Source organism: Erinaceus europaeus, chromosome 2, assembly GCF_950295315.1.
Source record: "Erinaceus europaeus chromosome 2, mEriEur2.1, whole genome shotgun sequence".
NCBI classification, from domain to species: Eukaryota; Metazoa; Chordata; class Mammalia; order Eulipotyphla; family Erinaceidae; genus Erinaceus; species Erinaceus europaeus.
Window position 1 is genome coordinate 65,672,651 of NC_080163.1, and position 15,712 is coordinate 65,688,362.

The window sequence follows — 15,712 nt, forward strand, 5'->3', positions numbered from 1 at the left end:
CTTGGAAACTACAAGGCCCAGCAGGCAGCTGCAGGGGGAGGAGGAGGAGGAGGTGGGACTAGCGCCTGGTGGGAGTGAGAGAGCGAGCCCTCGCGCCTCGCCGGCGCACAGCGCTCCGAGCGCTCCTGCGGGCACTAGTGCGGCGGCCTCGGCAGCCGGTGGCTTCAAGCGGGAGCCCAAGTCTCGTGCAGCCGCAGCGCGAGGGAGCCCGGACTGTGCCCGAAGCTGAGCAGCCGCGAGCGGGAGCCCGAGCCGGAGCCCGAGCCGGAGCTAGACAGCGCTTAGCGCATTGCGGCGACCTCGCCTTTCCCGGCCGCGGGCGGGCGCGCGCCGCAGCTGGAAAAGCCGCGAAGACCCAGGGCTGCGCTCTGGTTTGAGAAGCGCCTCGCACGGCGCCGGGTCCCCGGGCTGCAGTCCGGCTCCCGGCGGCGCGCGCGCACGCGCGCGCGCGTGTGTCGGGGCGGGGGGAGCCCCACCGAGACATGGAGCCGGCTCTGCAAAAGGCTTGAGGCGCCGCCGCCGCCGCCGGTTTCTGGAGAGAGGGGCCACAGAGTCTGGAGACCCCAGACGGAGACACGGGAGCCCTCCCCACCCGCCGCCCCGCCTCCGGGGCACCAGCTTCGGCTCCATTGTTCCCGCCCGGGCTGGCGGCGCCGAGCTCCGAGCGCCGCCGGGAGTCGAGCGCCGGCCGCTGGGCTCTAGCTGCACCGCTACCAGCCGATCGCTGCCCCGGGAGCGGCGGGCCGGGGCCGAGGACGCGGGCGCCCGCCCGCCCGCACAAGCCACGGCGGACTCTCCAGAGGCGGGACCGCAGCGCCGAGTGAGGTAAGAGCCGCGGCGCCCCCAGATCCGGGGCGGGCTCGGCGTCCTGAGCGGCCCCCCGGGCGCCTGGAGCCTCCCCGCGGCCGGCGCGCTGCCCCCCGCCGCCTCAGCTCAGCCGGGTCGGGCGCCTCCCTGCACTCGCTCCCCCTGGCCCCCCACTCCGCCTCCCCAGCGCCGCACAGCACCCCCGCCCCCCGCTTTGTCTCCCCTCCTTTCCCTCGCTCGCGCCCCTTCCCCGCGCTCATCCCACCGCTCCTGCCGCCCAACTTTTCAGCCAACTCGTGCCGGGGATCTGGCGAGGCGGCGGCGGCCCCGCGGTGAGTCCCGGGAGGGGACCGGACTGGGATGACGGTGGCAGAGGGTCTGGGGGGCAGCGTGTGTGTGTGTGTGTGTGTGTGTGTGTGTGTGTGTGTCTGTGTGTCTGTGTGTGTGTGTGTGTTGCATTCCACTCCATCTTCTTAGCCCATTCTTGGGGAGTCACCCCCCCAATTCAGCAGGTAGCTTGAAGAGCTGGGGGTGTGTGGGGGGTTGGCATGCTAACAAACCTCGGGGGTCTTTCTTATTTTCCCTCCGGGAAAGTCCGGCCGGGGGTTAAGGAGTATGGGGGCCTGCGGAGCTGAGGAAGTATGGGAGGGAGAGGGGGGTACGTTAGCCTCTCTCCGAATAGGTTTGAAGGAGGTGTCGTCACCAAATGGCTGAATGTGCTGTTAGCAGAGCCAGAAAGGAATTCCCTCTTCCAGGGGGAGGGGAGAGGGGGAGGTTTACCTGGCTCTGAGTCAAATCTAGGGAAGAGTCGGAAATCTGGGGAAGGGGAGGATGTCCTGCGGGTGGGGTGAAGCCCTGTTTATTTGGGGGGGGGTCCTGCGGGGGAGGGGGAGCATTGTGTTACAGTCTGGTTCTAAGAGTCATGGCGGGGGGGCGGTGAGGGTTTTGTCCGGTGCAATTCCCCCCTCGGCTCAGCGTATGGCTCCTCTGAGCCAGATTCCTCGGCAACCCCAGTCCTGTATGAAGCTGGGAGAAAAGGGGCTCGAACCCCCGTTTGGCCTTGCAGAGGAATTTACTGAGGTTGTAGATGGAGTTCCTTGAACACATATCTTAGGAAGGCAGCCAGACACCTGGAAGACTAGAAGGGGGGTGGTGGTGGTTTGCACACGACAGTGACTCCAGGCTCTGGGCTCAGAATCCATTAGCCCATTAAAAAAAATTTTTTTTCTTTTTTCTGCGGTGTCTTTCTCTCCCAACAGCCAACCCCCCTCCCCAAATTTTCCAGATGTATCAGCCGCATCTGGTTCCGTTTCACCCAACACGGGTACTCTTTTCTTCGGCCTCTCTTCCCTCCCTCTCTCCCTCCACCAACCCCTTCCCCCAATGAAAATTGAGGGTTTTTTTTCTTTTTCCCCAAGTCGTCCTTACTGTTTTTCTTTCCTTAAGAGCCTCGGGGATGAGGGGTGTGAGTGTTGTGTGTGTGTGGGGGGGGAGCTTTTGGGGAGAAAGAAAGTTGCACCCTGCTTCCCCAGTGATCCGATGGTGGTTGGTGGCACTTTTCCAGGTTGTGCAGAAAAAGGCGCTTTCTGGACCCAGGGGCCTAAGTTTTTTTGGGGGTGGTGGTGGTTGGCACTTGCCAGATCTTCCTTCATCTGCTCTTGTGGTGGCCTCAGATCTGCCCTAAAAATCCCTCCGGGGGGGGGGGGACAGAAGTTTCTGGAACTTAAAGTGTTGAATTCTCATCCCTTGGCTTCCATCTGGAGCCTCGGGAGTGTCTGTCTGTTCCCAGCCCGGGGTAGGTCTGGGGACACTGGGTGGTGTCGTGGGTCCCTTCTGCTGCGCGGACCGCTGGGTTCCGCGGAGGCCGGGAACCGAGGGACCAGAAGAGGGAGGAGGGATCAGTGAGGGAGGCTTTTTCCAGCCCCAGGCGTTGCCTGTACGTTTTCCAGTTGTTTAGACTGCAGCCACCTCCGGAAACTGAGGGACATTTTTACCTTTTTAAAAATAACGGTCACAGGTTTTAAAGCCAGGATTGGACTATGGATGGCGTTTTGATAAGAAGTCTTAAAGGTCGGACAGCACCTTCTGGTCCAACGTTTGCGGGCGGGTTGGCGTGGGGTGTTGGAGGGGGGAGAGAGTTGGATCTTGCTCCTCACCGACTCCCAGTACTCTTTCAAATTGAAAACACTTCTCTGGTTTCCTTCTTGGGGCGGTCGTTTCGGAGGCTGTAATGAAATCGCACTTTCTCTAGACATGGTAATTAAGGTGACTGTTTCCTCCGCAGATGTGCCCTGCCCTTTGCACCTCCGGATCTGTGCTTTTTTTGGAATGCCATGGAAATTGTAGAGCCTCAGCTTTTGAGACTGTTGACTAAAAAGCAGCCATTTCCCCCCCTTGGTCCAGGCAGCCAGTTTCCTCCACTCCATGCTTGTATAAAAGCCAAGTAGCAGGGTCCCGAGGGACATAGTAGCTGGGTCTAGCTAATTACCCCCAAGCCAGGGTCATCTCCCTTCTTCCCAGTGGCCAAAGGGAGAGCCATTGCCGATTGTCTGTCCTGGTGACTTTCCTCCCTAATGACTTGTTTACACACACACCCCACACCCCCATTTGGTAAAAGCTTGAGGGCTGCCGATGATCCCAGAGGTTTGCTGCCACTGATCCCAGAGGTTTGGTGTTTGGGGACATTGAAGCTGCTGGGGACTGGCTCCAGCTGGACTAGCTGTGGACTGCTGCATGCATGAGAAGCTCCTTGAAATAGCTGTTGAACTTAACTCTTAGTCATAGTACGTGTCTGCCTTTTAATGAGGGCCATCAAGATGGAAGCCTGCAGACGTATGTGCATTCACTGTCTGGGTTTACAGGTAGAGATGCTCCTTTAGGAGGCGTTTTCAGAAGCATAGTTGGGGCCAGAGTGCCCACCACTTTGGTGCCAACAGAGACAGATCTGGGTGCTTCTTTCTTTTCGTTGGCCTGTGGGCTGGAAGCTGCCAGAAAGATCCTTTAGAAGCCTTTTGAATTGCAAGTGAAGCAAAAACACAGCTTTTTTTTTTTTTTGGGGGGGGGTTACACATGGTAGAGTGCACACATTACCATGGGCAAGGACCCAGGCCCCCACCTGCAAGGGGAAAGCTTCACAAGCATGCAGTAGTTTTCTGTCTGTCTGTCTCTCTCTCTTTTAAAAATATTTATTTATTCCCTTTTGTTGCCCTTGTTTTATTGTTATTGATGTTGTTGTTGGATAGAACAGAGAGAATTGGAGAGAGAAGGGAAAGACAGAGAGGGGGAGAGAAAGATAGACACCTGCAGACCTGCTTCACCGCTTGTGAAGTGACTCCCCTGCAGGTGGGGAGCCAAGTTCGAGCAGGGATCCTTAAGCAGGTCCTTGCGCTTTGCGTCATGTGCACTTAACCTGCTGCACTACCATCCAACTCCCTCTCTTTTTCTCTATTACCCCTTCCCTCAATGTTTCTCTGTATATTAAATAAAGAAAATTTCTTTGTTGAAAAGCATGGATAGACATGGAAGAAGGAGCCTCACAGATGCTGTTGGGTCATGCCTGTTAAAGGAAAGGTTAGGGTGCACCCAGGTACCCTGAGACCTAGACTCACTTTATTCCTGCTGGACTCCAGAAGGCAAGGATGATTGAATTGAGCAGATGCTTTAAAGGCTAAGGACCAGAGCTAGATTTGTACTTTGAGTTGAAGGCTTCTTGTGTTGGCTGTTGACCTACAACAGATCTAAAACAGGACATTTGCTCCTGTGAGCTTGGGGTTTGAGCATTCTGAGCTTCTCCGGATACTTTCTTCTGGCTTCCTTTACTTATTTATTTACTTATTTTCCTTTTAAAAATCTTGCATCAAAATGACTTAGTTAAGAGCCTCCTAGGAAAGTTTGAGCCTGTTGCTGCAGGAAGAAAAGAGCAGAGAGAAAATTGATTCAAGTATTTTGTTCTGAAAAGGCCTCACATCTCTTGAGATGAATTTAATTTCCTCTTGGGAAATTTGTCTTCCCAAGAGCTTTGTAAAAAAGAAGTTCTGCATGCACCAGGGACTGGTGGGAGTCCAGATGTAGAGCTTTAGAGAAAATTCTGTTGTTTTCAGAGAAGATTAAATACCAGTCTAGGATATTTGTTTTCTTTGTACCTCCCCCCCCATATAGGCTTTCTGTTGACCAGAAATTGCTCCTTGTAGCTAAGAAAGTTCTGTTAGAGCCTTCCTCCCACCCAAATTAACTAACCTTCACCTGAGTGAACAGCTCCAAGAAAATGATGGGATCTCACTAGTCTTATCAGCAAATGTCCTAGATTATGCTAGAGCAATCAGCGTCACACTTGTTATTACACATTTTAATATGCCTCACTCGAAAGGACATAGGCCCCCATGCCCCCAGGTTCAATTTTTTTAAAATTGCATTTCTCTTGGACCAACTATTATTTTACAAGCTGAGCTGAATAACTGTTCCTTCCCCTGGATGTTAAAGTACTTGCCCTGTCACTCTCAACAATGAGTAAAGAATGCCCCCTTTTCAGGAAATGAACTTTTCCTATGAAGTTGTCTTATTTTCCTGTCTAAAGGAATTAATGTTTTGGTGTTACTTCCTCAATTCTGAAGGATCAAGATGTCCCAGTTGGTATGCTTTGTAATAGAGTTTGTGGCAAACTAACAAGGAATACTTGACTGTTGCTTTTTCTGCAAGGCTATGTCAGTTTCATTTCTTCTCCTCCTCCTTCTCCTTTTTGCCACCAGGGTTATCAATGGGGCTTGGTGCCGCCACTACCAGTCCACCACTCCCAGCAGCCATTCCCTACTTCGCCCTTTTTTTCTCTATTTTTATTTGACGGGACAGAGAAATTGAGAGGGGAGGGAGATAGGGAAAGAGAAAGACACCTGCAAACCTGCTTTACCACTCATGAAGCATTCATTCCCCCTGTAGTTGGGGATCGGGTTCAAGTGGGCAGTGGGGTCTCAAACCCGGGTCTTTACTCATAGTGATATGTGCACTTAACAGGCTGCATTTCTATCGCTCTGCCTCACACATATTCTTCTAATTAGCAAAATGTGTTAGTATTTGCTATGTACATCTTAGGTGCTGAGAGTATTCACCAAAGTTAATCAGGTTCTGACCCTCATCTTCAGGGGCTTGCCATCCATGAGGAGAGAACCGAAGGGAGCACAAATAATTGTCATACAAGATGAACTAAGTGTCATGTGAAGAGGTTTGACAATATATTTTAGAAATTCAAAGGGTAACCAGGAGGTAGAGCAGTGGATAGCACATTGGACTGTCACACGTAGGAGTTCCCAAGTTAAGTCCCCAGCATCATCACATATGCCTGAATGATGCTCTGGTTTTCTTTCTTCTTTTCTTTCTTTCTTTCTTTCTTTCTTTCTTTCTTTCTTTCTTTCCTTTTGCCTCCAGGGGTCAATTTTTTTCCCTTTTGTTGCCCTCGTTGTTTTATTGTTGTTGTGGTTATTATTGTTGTTATTGATGTTGTTACTGGATAGGACAGAGAGAAATGGAGAGAGAAGGGGAAGACAGAGAGGGGGAGAGAAAGACAGACACCTGCAGACCTGCTTCACCACTTGTTAAGTGACCCCCTCCAAGTGGGAAGCTAATGACTGGAACTGGGATCCTTATGCCTGTCCTTGCTTGCACTTCGTGCCATGTGTGCTAAACCCTCTGTGCTACCGCCCGACCCCCAGTGCTCTGGTTTTCTATCCTCCTCCTCTTCTCATTAGGAAATAAATCTTAAGGAAAAAAAAAATCAGAGGAATGAGATACTTAATAAAAAAAAAACTTCAAGAAATATGGAAGAATTGAAAAAGAAACAAACAAAAAAACCACTATTTTATTTATTACATTTCTGAGAGGGATTTTCACATGGGGGCAAAGAGAAGAAGAAAGAGAAGCCAGAGTATCACTCTAGTACATGAAGTGCTGGGGATAGAACTGGAAACCTTAGGCGTGGAAAGTCCTGTGCTCTTCCAGTTGAGCTATTTCTCCAACCATAGAGAGGTGATTTACTGATTTATTTATTATTACTATTATTTTTGGTGGGTCTCAGAAAGAAGGAACACTTGGCTTCTTGGACATGGAGGAAGTAAAAAAAAAAAAGCAAGCAAACAAAACACTTGACAGGGCATGGGAGTTGCTTAAAACTTTGTTATCTTACTAAAGTAGAATGCAAATCATATGGAATTTTAGGTTTTTTCCTTCAGTAGCCATGTTTAGAAGTAAGTGAAAAGAAACTGACATTCATTTTTAAATGCATTCATTTGTTGAGACCTGACTAATGTATTTACCTTCACAAAACAGATTTGAAATATTACCATTTGAGCACCTAACCAACATGAAATTAATTAATAAGATATTATAGCTTTTTAAATTAAAAAAAATTATATATTATTTATTCCCTTTTGTTGTTCTTGGTTTTTTGTTGTTGTTGTTGTTGTAGTTATTGTTGTTGGATAGGACAGAGAGGAATGGAGAGAGATGGGGGAAGACGGGGTGGGGGGTGAGAGAAAGATAGACACTTGCAGACCTGTTTCACCGCTTGTGAAGTGACTCCCCCACAGGTGGGGAGCCAGGGGCTTGAACTGGGATCCTTAAAGCAGGTGGTTGCGCTTTGAGCCACCTGCACTTAGTCGCTGAGCTAGCACCTGACTCCTGATAGCTTTTCTTTTTAAAAAAAAAAAACAAACTTTTATTATCTTTATTTTATTTATTGGATAGAGCCAGCCAGAAACTGAGAGGGAAGGGGGAGACAGAGAGGAAGAGAGACAGAGAGACACCTGCAGAGAGACACCACTTGTGAAGCTTTCCCACTGCAGATGGAGAACAGGGCCTTGAACCAGGTTCTTTGCACACTGCAATATGTGTGCTTAAGCATGTGTGCCATCACTCGCCCTTATTGTAGCTTTTCCATACCAGATTGTTAAAAGGTGTGTGTTTCATTTCTAGCACATGCCAGTTTGCATTAGGTACATTTAAAGTGCTCAGTAGACAAGTGGTTAGTGGCACTGGGTAGAGCAGTCAGGCACAGGGCATGGGAGTTGAACATGAACAGTGATAGATAATCATTATAAAAAAGAAATTCATGACTTCCTACCACCAATTACTAAGATCTCCTGAGTGCTATCAAGGAGAATCACTCAAAGCACAGTGCCTTACATTTGATTCGTACTTTAAGTTCAATTAATTAATTAACTTATTAATACCAGAGCACTGCTCTGGCATATGGTGATGCCAGGGATTGAACCTGGGACCTCAGGACTTCAGGCATGAAAGTCTGTTCCATACAATACTTTATTTCCCCCAGCTCTGATTAGTACATTAGGAGGAGTGAGCAGCCACTTTCTTACCCTTGCTGCCTGTACTTTCCCCTCTGGCAAGTAGGAAAGGAGGACTTGAAATGTCAAGGGACAGCGATGGGATCATAAGTAGAAAGGCAGGGATTCATGTGCTACTTTCCTTAGGAAAGTAACAATCACAGTGGGTTAAGCACCCCTGGCTCAAAGCGCAGGACCAGCTTAAGGATCCCGGTTCCAGCCCCCGGCTCCGGCTCCCCACCTGCAGGTGAGTCGCTTCACAGACGGTGAAGCAGGTCTGCAGGTGTCTTATCTGTGTCTCCCCCTCTCTGTCTTCCCCTCCTCTCTCCATTTCTCTCTGTCCTATCCAACAACGACGACCTCAATAACAACAACAGTAATAACTACAACAATAAAACAACCAGGGCAACAAAAGGGAATAAAGAAATAATTTTTTTTAAAAAAAGAAAAGAAAGTAGCAATTTGGTTCTTCCGGGGTGGGGGGGTGGTGGCCAATGGTGGTCCACCCAGTTAATACACATATCACAATGCGCAAGCACCCAGGGTTCAATCCCCCTTCTCCCCACCTGCAATGGAGACACTTCTCAAGACGTCAAACAAGTCTGCAAGTGTCTTTCTCTCTCCCTCTCTATCTCCCCCTCCTCTTTCAGTTCCTCTCTGTTCTGTCAAGTAAAACAAAGGAGGGAAACAGAACAAATGTGTGCCAGGAGTGGTGGATTCCTAGTGCCTGCACCAAGCCCCAGTGGTATAACCACTGGTGGCAATAAAACAAACGAAAAAAGAAGGAAAGAAGAAAAAAAATGGGGTGGTGGGGGGCTTGCCCTTATACTCTTAGCTAGTTTCCCTGATACCATTTTTGGACAAGATCTGACAGTCTTAATTATGTTTAGACCTTAGGTGGGGAAAGATACTCTCCTGTTGTCTAGCCCCTTCTTGCTCATCAGACCACAATCTCACCTTACAGGATGCATTAGCACTTGGAGAGGGGAACAGGCACTCACTCATCCACACTTCCTGTTTCATCTTGAATTGCCAGTGATGGAGGCTCCCTCCCTTCCCAGTGAGGACCTCTGTATCCAGGCGGAATTGGACTTCAAGTCTCAAGAGACCTAGGGGAGAGACTGAGATGGAACAGCTGCAGGGTCTCTGAGGAAGCTGCTGTGTGCACCTGTAAGGCTATGGGTCACATCTGTCAAGCAGTGAAGGAAGTCCACTGTTCCTCAAGGAGTTTAAGAATTCGCTAATTAGTAGAATGAGAAGGAGGTGAGGGGGGAGAAGTAGGTGACAGTTCCTCGGGTCCCAGAAAGTGTGTGGACTAAGGGTTCAGCTCACTGTGTTTGCTATAGGTTTGTGGAATGGGGTGTGTGCCTACCTCCCTTCTCATTCCTGGAGTTGATGCCCAGGCTGCTGGATTTTTCTTAACATTCTTTGTTTTCACTGATGTAGCACTTGAAGCCCAGGAGAAAAGGAGGAGAAGAGACTTTTGCAAGGAAGTTGGCAGATTAGTTTGAAGCATTGGTGGGATTCTGCAGAGGCCAAGGGGCATCTGCAGCCAGCCTGTACCTATGGGCAGTGGGCAGGCTTTCCAGAGGGAAAAATGTCACTGTCTTTCTGCTGCTTTTGAGAACAAGTGTAATCATCTCAAGACAAGTGGTACCATCTTTTCCTGCTGGATACTAAAAATTCATTTGCTCCCCTGACAGTTCCTGTGGGCCTGAGGCTCTTATTCCATGTACCTTCCTGAGTAACAGGCCTACGTCAGTTAGGTGTCTCTTTGGAATATGGTCTAGACATGATCATTGGCAAGCATGACTTAAAAAAATTTTTTTTTATTTCATGAGATATAGATAGGGAGAAGGGTAGAGAAGATAGCATAATGATTATACAAAAAGGTCATGTTTGAGACATTAAAGTCCCAGGTTTAATCCCCCACACCACCATATGTCAGAGTTGAGCAGTGTTCTGGCTAAAAACAAAACAAACTAATAAAAATAATAAATATAGGAAGAGAAAGGGAATGAGGCCACAGCAGCACTCTAGCACTTATGGTACAAGGGATCAAACTTGGGACTTCATGCTAGGAAGTTCAAAAGCGTTACCATTATGCTTACCTCCCAGGCCATGGACCAGGAGTTATGCCCCATTTTATGTGCCAATTAGATGACTGGATATATATATATATATTTCCCTTTTGTTGCCCTTGTTGTTTTTTATTGTTGTAGTTATTGTTGTTGTTATTGATGTCGTCGTTGTTAGATAGGACAGAGAGACATGGAGAGAGATGGGGAAGATGGGGGAGTTGTGAGGGGGGGAAGATAGCCACCTGCAGACTTGCTTCACCCGCTTGCTGCAGGTAGGGAGCCGGGGATTCGAACCGGGATGCTTCACGCTGCCCATCCTTTTGTGCTTAACCTGCTGCACTACCGCCCGACTCCCAGATGGCTATTTTTAAGGGCCTTTCTTTCCAGGAAAGGAATTAATAATGAAGGTTCTTCCATTCTCAGAGTTACCTTGGGTCTATCCTTGTTTACTTACTTTTTGTTTACACAAAAAGGATGCTTTTGAAGAAAATAATACAGCCAGGGCTTTTTTTTTTTTTTCCTTCACCCTGGCCTCTCCGTCTGATACATTATCACTTAGGATGACAGGAGTCCTGGCCTTGTTGCTTACTGGCTTCAAGACTTTGTTTGCAAAGTTCTGAATCTCTTTGAGTCTCAGTTTTATTTGTTGCTTGAAGGGTTATAAAGCCTCCTAGCCCCTGACTGGGGAGATAACATAATGGTGATGCAAAAGGCTTTCATGTCTAAGGCTCTGAGCTTCTAGGCTCTCTTGCACCATCATAAGCCAGAACTGAGCGGTGCTCTGGTAAAAACAAGCAAATACCAGTTCCCTTCTGTGCCAATGAGATATCATGGTGGTTATTCAAGACTTTTATGCCTGAGGTTCCCAAATTCAGTTCCCTGTCGTCATTGCCCCCCCCCCCCACTACTTTATATCAGAGCTAGTAGTGCTCTGGTTAAATAAATAAATAACACCTACTCTCCATAAGTTTAGAGTGTCAAGTGAAGAAAAAAAAATTTCCACCAGAGCATTGCTCAGCTCTGGTTTGTAGTATAGGGGATTGAACCTGGGACTTTGGAGCCTCAGGCTTGAGAGTCTCTTTGCATAACCATTATGCTGTCTCCCCTACCTGGACAAATGAAATTTTATAGTGATTAATTTCCCTTAGTACCCTCTCAGAATATTATAGCTACTCAATAAAATGTTCTTTTTCTTCTAGTCCTTTTTTTCCTAAATTTAGAGAAATGAAAGAGAAATTGTTTACTTTCCTTTTGATTTAAAATTATTAAGATATTTTAGTATAGCCTTGGGAGGGAGGTAGTGCACACAGACTCCTCCTGGTGAGCACATGTGAAGAAAACCAAGGATGGGGGGGGGTGGTTCTGCCAACCAGAACTGACTCAGTCTGTCTGGCTGGGGGGTGATGGGGAGGCAGGGCTAAAGCAACACATTAGGGCTTGTTCCGGGGAAGTGGATTCTCTGAATAACTTGGATGGCTCCCTGGAGTATTTAAGACAAAAGGCACCTGGATGATGGAGATGGTCATCCCCACATAGCCCAAACAGTGCCCAGAAAATAATAATAATCACTTAGCAAATCTTTAGCAGCAACAATCATTGTGCTTTGTGACCCTTGGAAGCTGTTTTAAATTTTACCACTCCATACAGCGGGGAAGCAATTACAGAAGCCAGACCTTCCACCTTCTACAACCCACGATGACCTTGGGTCCATGCTCCCAGAGGGATAGAGAATGGGAAAGCTATCAGTGGGGGGATGGGATATGGAGATCGAGTGGTAGGAATTGTGTGGAACTGTACCCCCCCCATCCTATGATTTTGTTAATGTCTCCTTTCTTAAATTAAAATTTAAAAAAAAATTACCACTCCAGACCTTAGAAGGGTAAAGGGGGCAGTGTGTGCTTTAACCAGTTTTCGGTTAAAGTATATGCTTTAACTGGAAGGTGCCATCATTGAATCAGCCCTTGCAAAAGCCCCTTCGAATCATCTGTACACTCTTGTCTCCCACTTCTAGATTACTCTCTGATGAACATCAGCTGTCACCCTTTAGGACTGGGGAGGAAAACTGGATCCACCCCCCACCCATGGTTCCACATTAGAGAGCTGTTTAAGTAGTTGGTGAGCGCTGCTCTCTCTATGGAGTAGGGCCAGAGATCCCTGTTCTGGAGGCAATTAAAAAATTATCTATCTATCTATCTATCTATCTATCTATTTATTTATTTATTTATTTGAAATAGAACCAAAGGGAGGCAGGCAGTGGCACACCTGGTTAAGCACACACACACTACAGTGCACAAGGACCCAGGTTCAATTCCTGTTCCCCACCTGCAGGTGGAGAGCATCACAAGTGGTGAAGTAGAGCTGCAGGTATCTCTCTGTCTTTCTCTCTTTCTCTCTTTCTTTCTTTTAATTTATTTATTTTCCCTTTTGTTGCCCTTGTTGTTGTAGTTATTATTGTTGTTGTCATCATTGAACAGGACAGAGAGAAATGGAGAGAGGAGGGAAAGACAGAGAGGAGGATAGAAAGACAAACACCTAGCTGCAGACCTGTTTCACCACCTGTGAAGCGACTCCCCTGCAGGTGGGAAGCCAGGGGGCTCGAACCGGGATCCTACGCCAGTCTTTGCTCTTTGTACCATGTGCGCTTAACCCGCTGGTGCTACCGCTTAACTCCCCTTTCTCCCTTTCTATCTCCCTATCCCCTCTCAATTTCTCTGTCTTTATCCAGTAAATTAATTAATTAATACAATTTTTTAAAAAAGGAAACAATTTAAAAAAATAGAACCAGAGCATCACTCTGATACATGTGATGTCAGGGGTCAAACTCAGGACCTCACATTTGAGAATCCAACAGTATATGTACTGTCCCAGGCTATTGCAGGCAGTTTTAGAGACAAAAAGAAAGAGCCATGGATTATGTATGAACATAGCTTCCTCAGTGCATAGGTTCATCATCTTACAGCATTCCTGTTTCCCAGTCCTTGACTTGTTTCATAATTCTTCAACTCTCCTTATCCCTCGCCAGAGGATTTGGTTGCTCTAGAGGGAGCAAAGCCTTTTTACTTGGGCGCCATCCACAAATTAAAATTTTCTGCAATCCCACCATGCTCTCTGAAGCCTTTGCCCACGAAGTGGCAGAAATCTTGGGGGCTTTCATGAAACTGTTTACGTTCCTGTTACAAATGATCTCAGGGCTTAAGCCTGGGAGAACTTTATAATGATTTTTCCAACAAGGCTTGCACACACACCACACTCAATAAATAGTTGTAGAACTGAATTAAAGCACTTCTTTGTTTAATTAAGGCTTGCAACCTCAGATTCAGCATTGGGTCAGGCCCACAATTCTCTTCTTTGTGCTTTAAGGAATCAGTTATTGCTTCAAGCACCCTTCTGGTGACTGTGACATATTTTACCTTCTCCCCAGATCCCCTGAACTTCCCTCCTTATACCCCCTCTGCATTACAGACTTGCCTAACTCTTTTTTTTTTCCCCTTTTCTTTCTCTCTAGAGTCAGTCTGAAAAGGAGGATTAAGCTCAGAGCTGAGTCTCCATGGAGGTGTGGAACCTTGTCACCAACCTCTAACTGCAAAACTGGGATGTGGAGCTGGAAGTGCCTCCTCTTCTGGGCTGTGCTGGTCACAGCCACACTCTGCACTGCCAGGCCGGCCCCAACCCTGCCTGAACAAGGTAAGGTACAAGCGGAGAGTCACCCTAAATCTATGGCCCCCAGTCAGCTGGGGCAATAGTAATGTTGTCAAATGAGAAGGCTGGCTCCTTTTATCTCAGGTGGAGCCAATGGATCCACTCCTCTTGGAGAGATCCCCAAGATACTCAGACCAGTGTCATCCTAGTTACATATAATGATATAAGCAGCCCCATCAGAGGACAGGTCATCAAGGCTGGTGCCATTCCTTTGCCAGCAGTGACAGTACTCAAGGTTGGTTAATGTTTTTCTGTTCCTGAAAAAAAGAACTGATTAGGACCCAAGAGCCAGCTCCCTACCCTAGATGATAGAGAAAGTGGGGTCGGATCAGGTAGGGGGGAGTGTGTGACCATTGAATTTGGGTTTAGAACCTGGACAGACTCTAGAGGATAGTGAAGGATGTGGAAACTTGCTAAAGAAGTCTGGGCTTCCTGAAACTTTATCCAAACACAGATCTTGTATGAGGGTCAGCATTCGTGGCCACATGCCTGTCATTTTTGCTTTCCTGGCCCTGTTTGGAGGACAACTCGGTTGTCTGTTTGGGATATATAGTGTCCGAGGGATTTCAGAGAGATGGAGAACCAGGGAATGTTGGGGGCATAGGAACTAGTAGAGACCTACAGATAGCATGTTGGAAATTCAGAGAGATTGTCAGAAAAAGCCTACTGCACCTAGGATTTGATGGAGCTTTGAAAATACTTTGTGGACGTTACAGTTCAGCATACCTGGTGGTTTTTGAGGAGCTCCAAGAGTTAATATTTTGGTGTTTCTGTTTCCAAAGAGTCATATGACTTGTGACTCAGTCTCTGGTTCCATCAGGGGAGTTTGGAAGTAGCGGTGAGAGGCTTAGGTGTGCACGTGATATATGGTGGTTGAATTCAAAGACCACCGTCCTGCAGGACCTGTTTGAATGGTGAGTGATGAGTGAGAATGTGTCTTCACTTGTACAGTGATGGGGAAGGAGGAGGGAAACGTGTGGAACTTTTTTTTTTACCAGAGCACTACTCAGCTCCGGTTTATGATGGTGTGGGGGGGGAGGGGTTTGGGATGGGGGTGGGGTTGAACCTCGGACCTTGGTGCCTCAAGCATGAGAGTCTCTTTGCATAACCATTATGTTTTCTACCCCCACCCATGTGTGAAACTTTCTGTAAGGTGCACTGACAAGAGCAAGAAGATTAATATTGTGCTCAGTAGCAGAATTAAAGGGAATGCCTGAGTTAGAACTTGCTGGAGACCTAAAATGGGAAAGACATACTGTTCATAGAGAGCTCACCATTGATTGAAAAGATTTGGTCAGATGAGACAGATATAGAGGCAACTAAATACTAGGTAGACCATGTTTAAATTATACAGTAGAATCATAATGAAATGCAGTGGAAAGGGGCTGGGTGGTGTCATACCCAACTGAGTGCATACATAACTTTGAGCAAGGACTAGGGTTTGAGCTCCCACTTCCTACCTGCGGGGGGGGGGGGGGGGACTTCATGAGTGGTGAAGTAGGTCTGTAGGTGCCCATCTTTCTCCTCTATCTCCTTTTTCTCTTTTTTTTTCAAGATTTTATTTATTTATTCATGAAGAATAATAGGAGAGAGAGAGAGAAAAGAACCAGATATCACTCTGCTATGTATGTGCCACTGCACTGAGGATTGAACTCAGGACCTCACGCTTGAGAGTCCAATGCCTTACCCACTGCGCCACCTCCTGGACCACTCTCCTCCTTCAAGTGCTTTTTGTCTTATCCAATTAAATAGAAAGAAGGGAAAAACAAATAAACAAGAAAAAAAATGGTCACTGGG

General features: G+C 47.6%; 1 protein-coding gene across 9 annotated transcripts in view; it reads left to right on the forward strand.

Moving 5' to 3' along the window:
• The first annotated feature begins 283 nt into the window (after positions 1 to 283).
• Positions 284 to 15,712, forward strand: part of FGFR1 (fibroblast growth factor receptor 1) — an 82,413-nt gene continuing 66,984 nt past the window's right edge. For 8 of the 9 annotated variants that reach the window (XM_016185392.2, XM_060182435.1, XM_016185390.2 and 5 more), the window contains exons 1-2: positions 284 to 825; positions 13,722 to 13,900. In XM_016185392.2, coding sequence (XP_016040878.1) covers positions 13,810 to 13,900 — 91 coding nt within the window. In that variant the 5' untranslated portion in view covers positions 284 to 825; positions 13,722 to 13,809. Of the gene's footprint in view, positions 826 to 890; positions 1,140 to 13,721; positions 13,901 to 15,712 lie in introns of those variants that run through there. The other variant, XM_060182447.1, reaches the window with a different exon arrangement.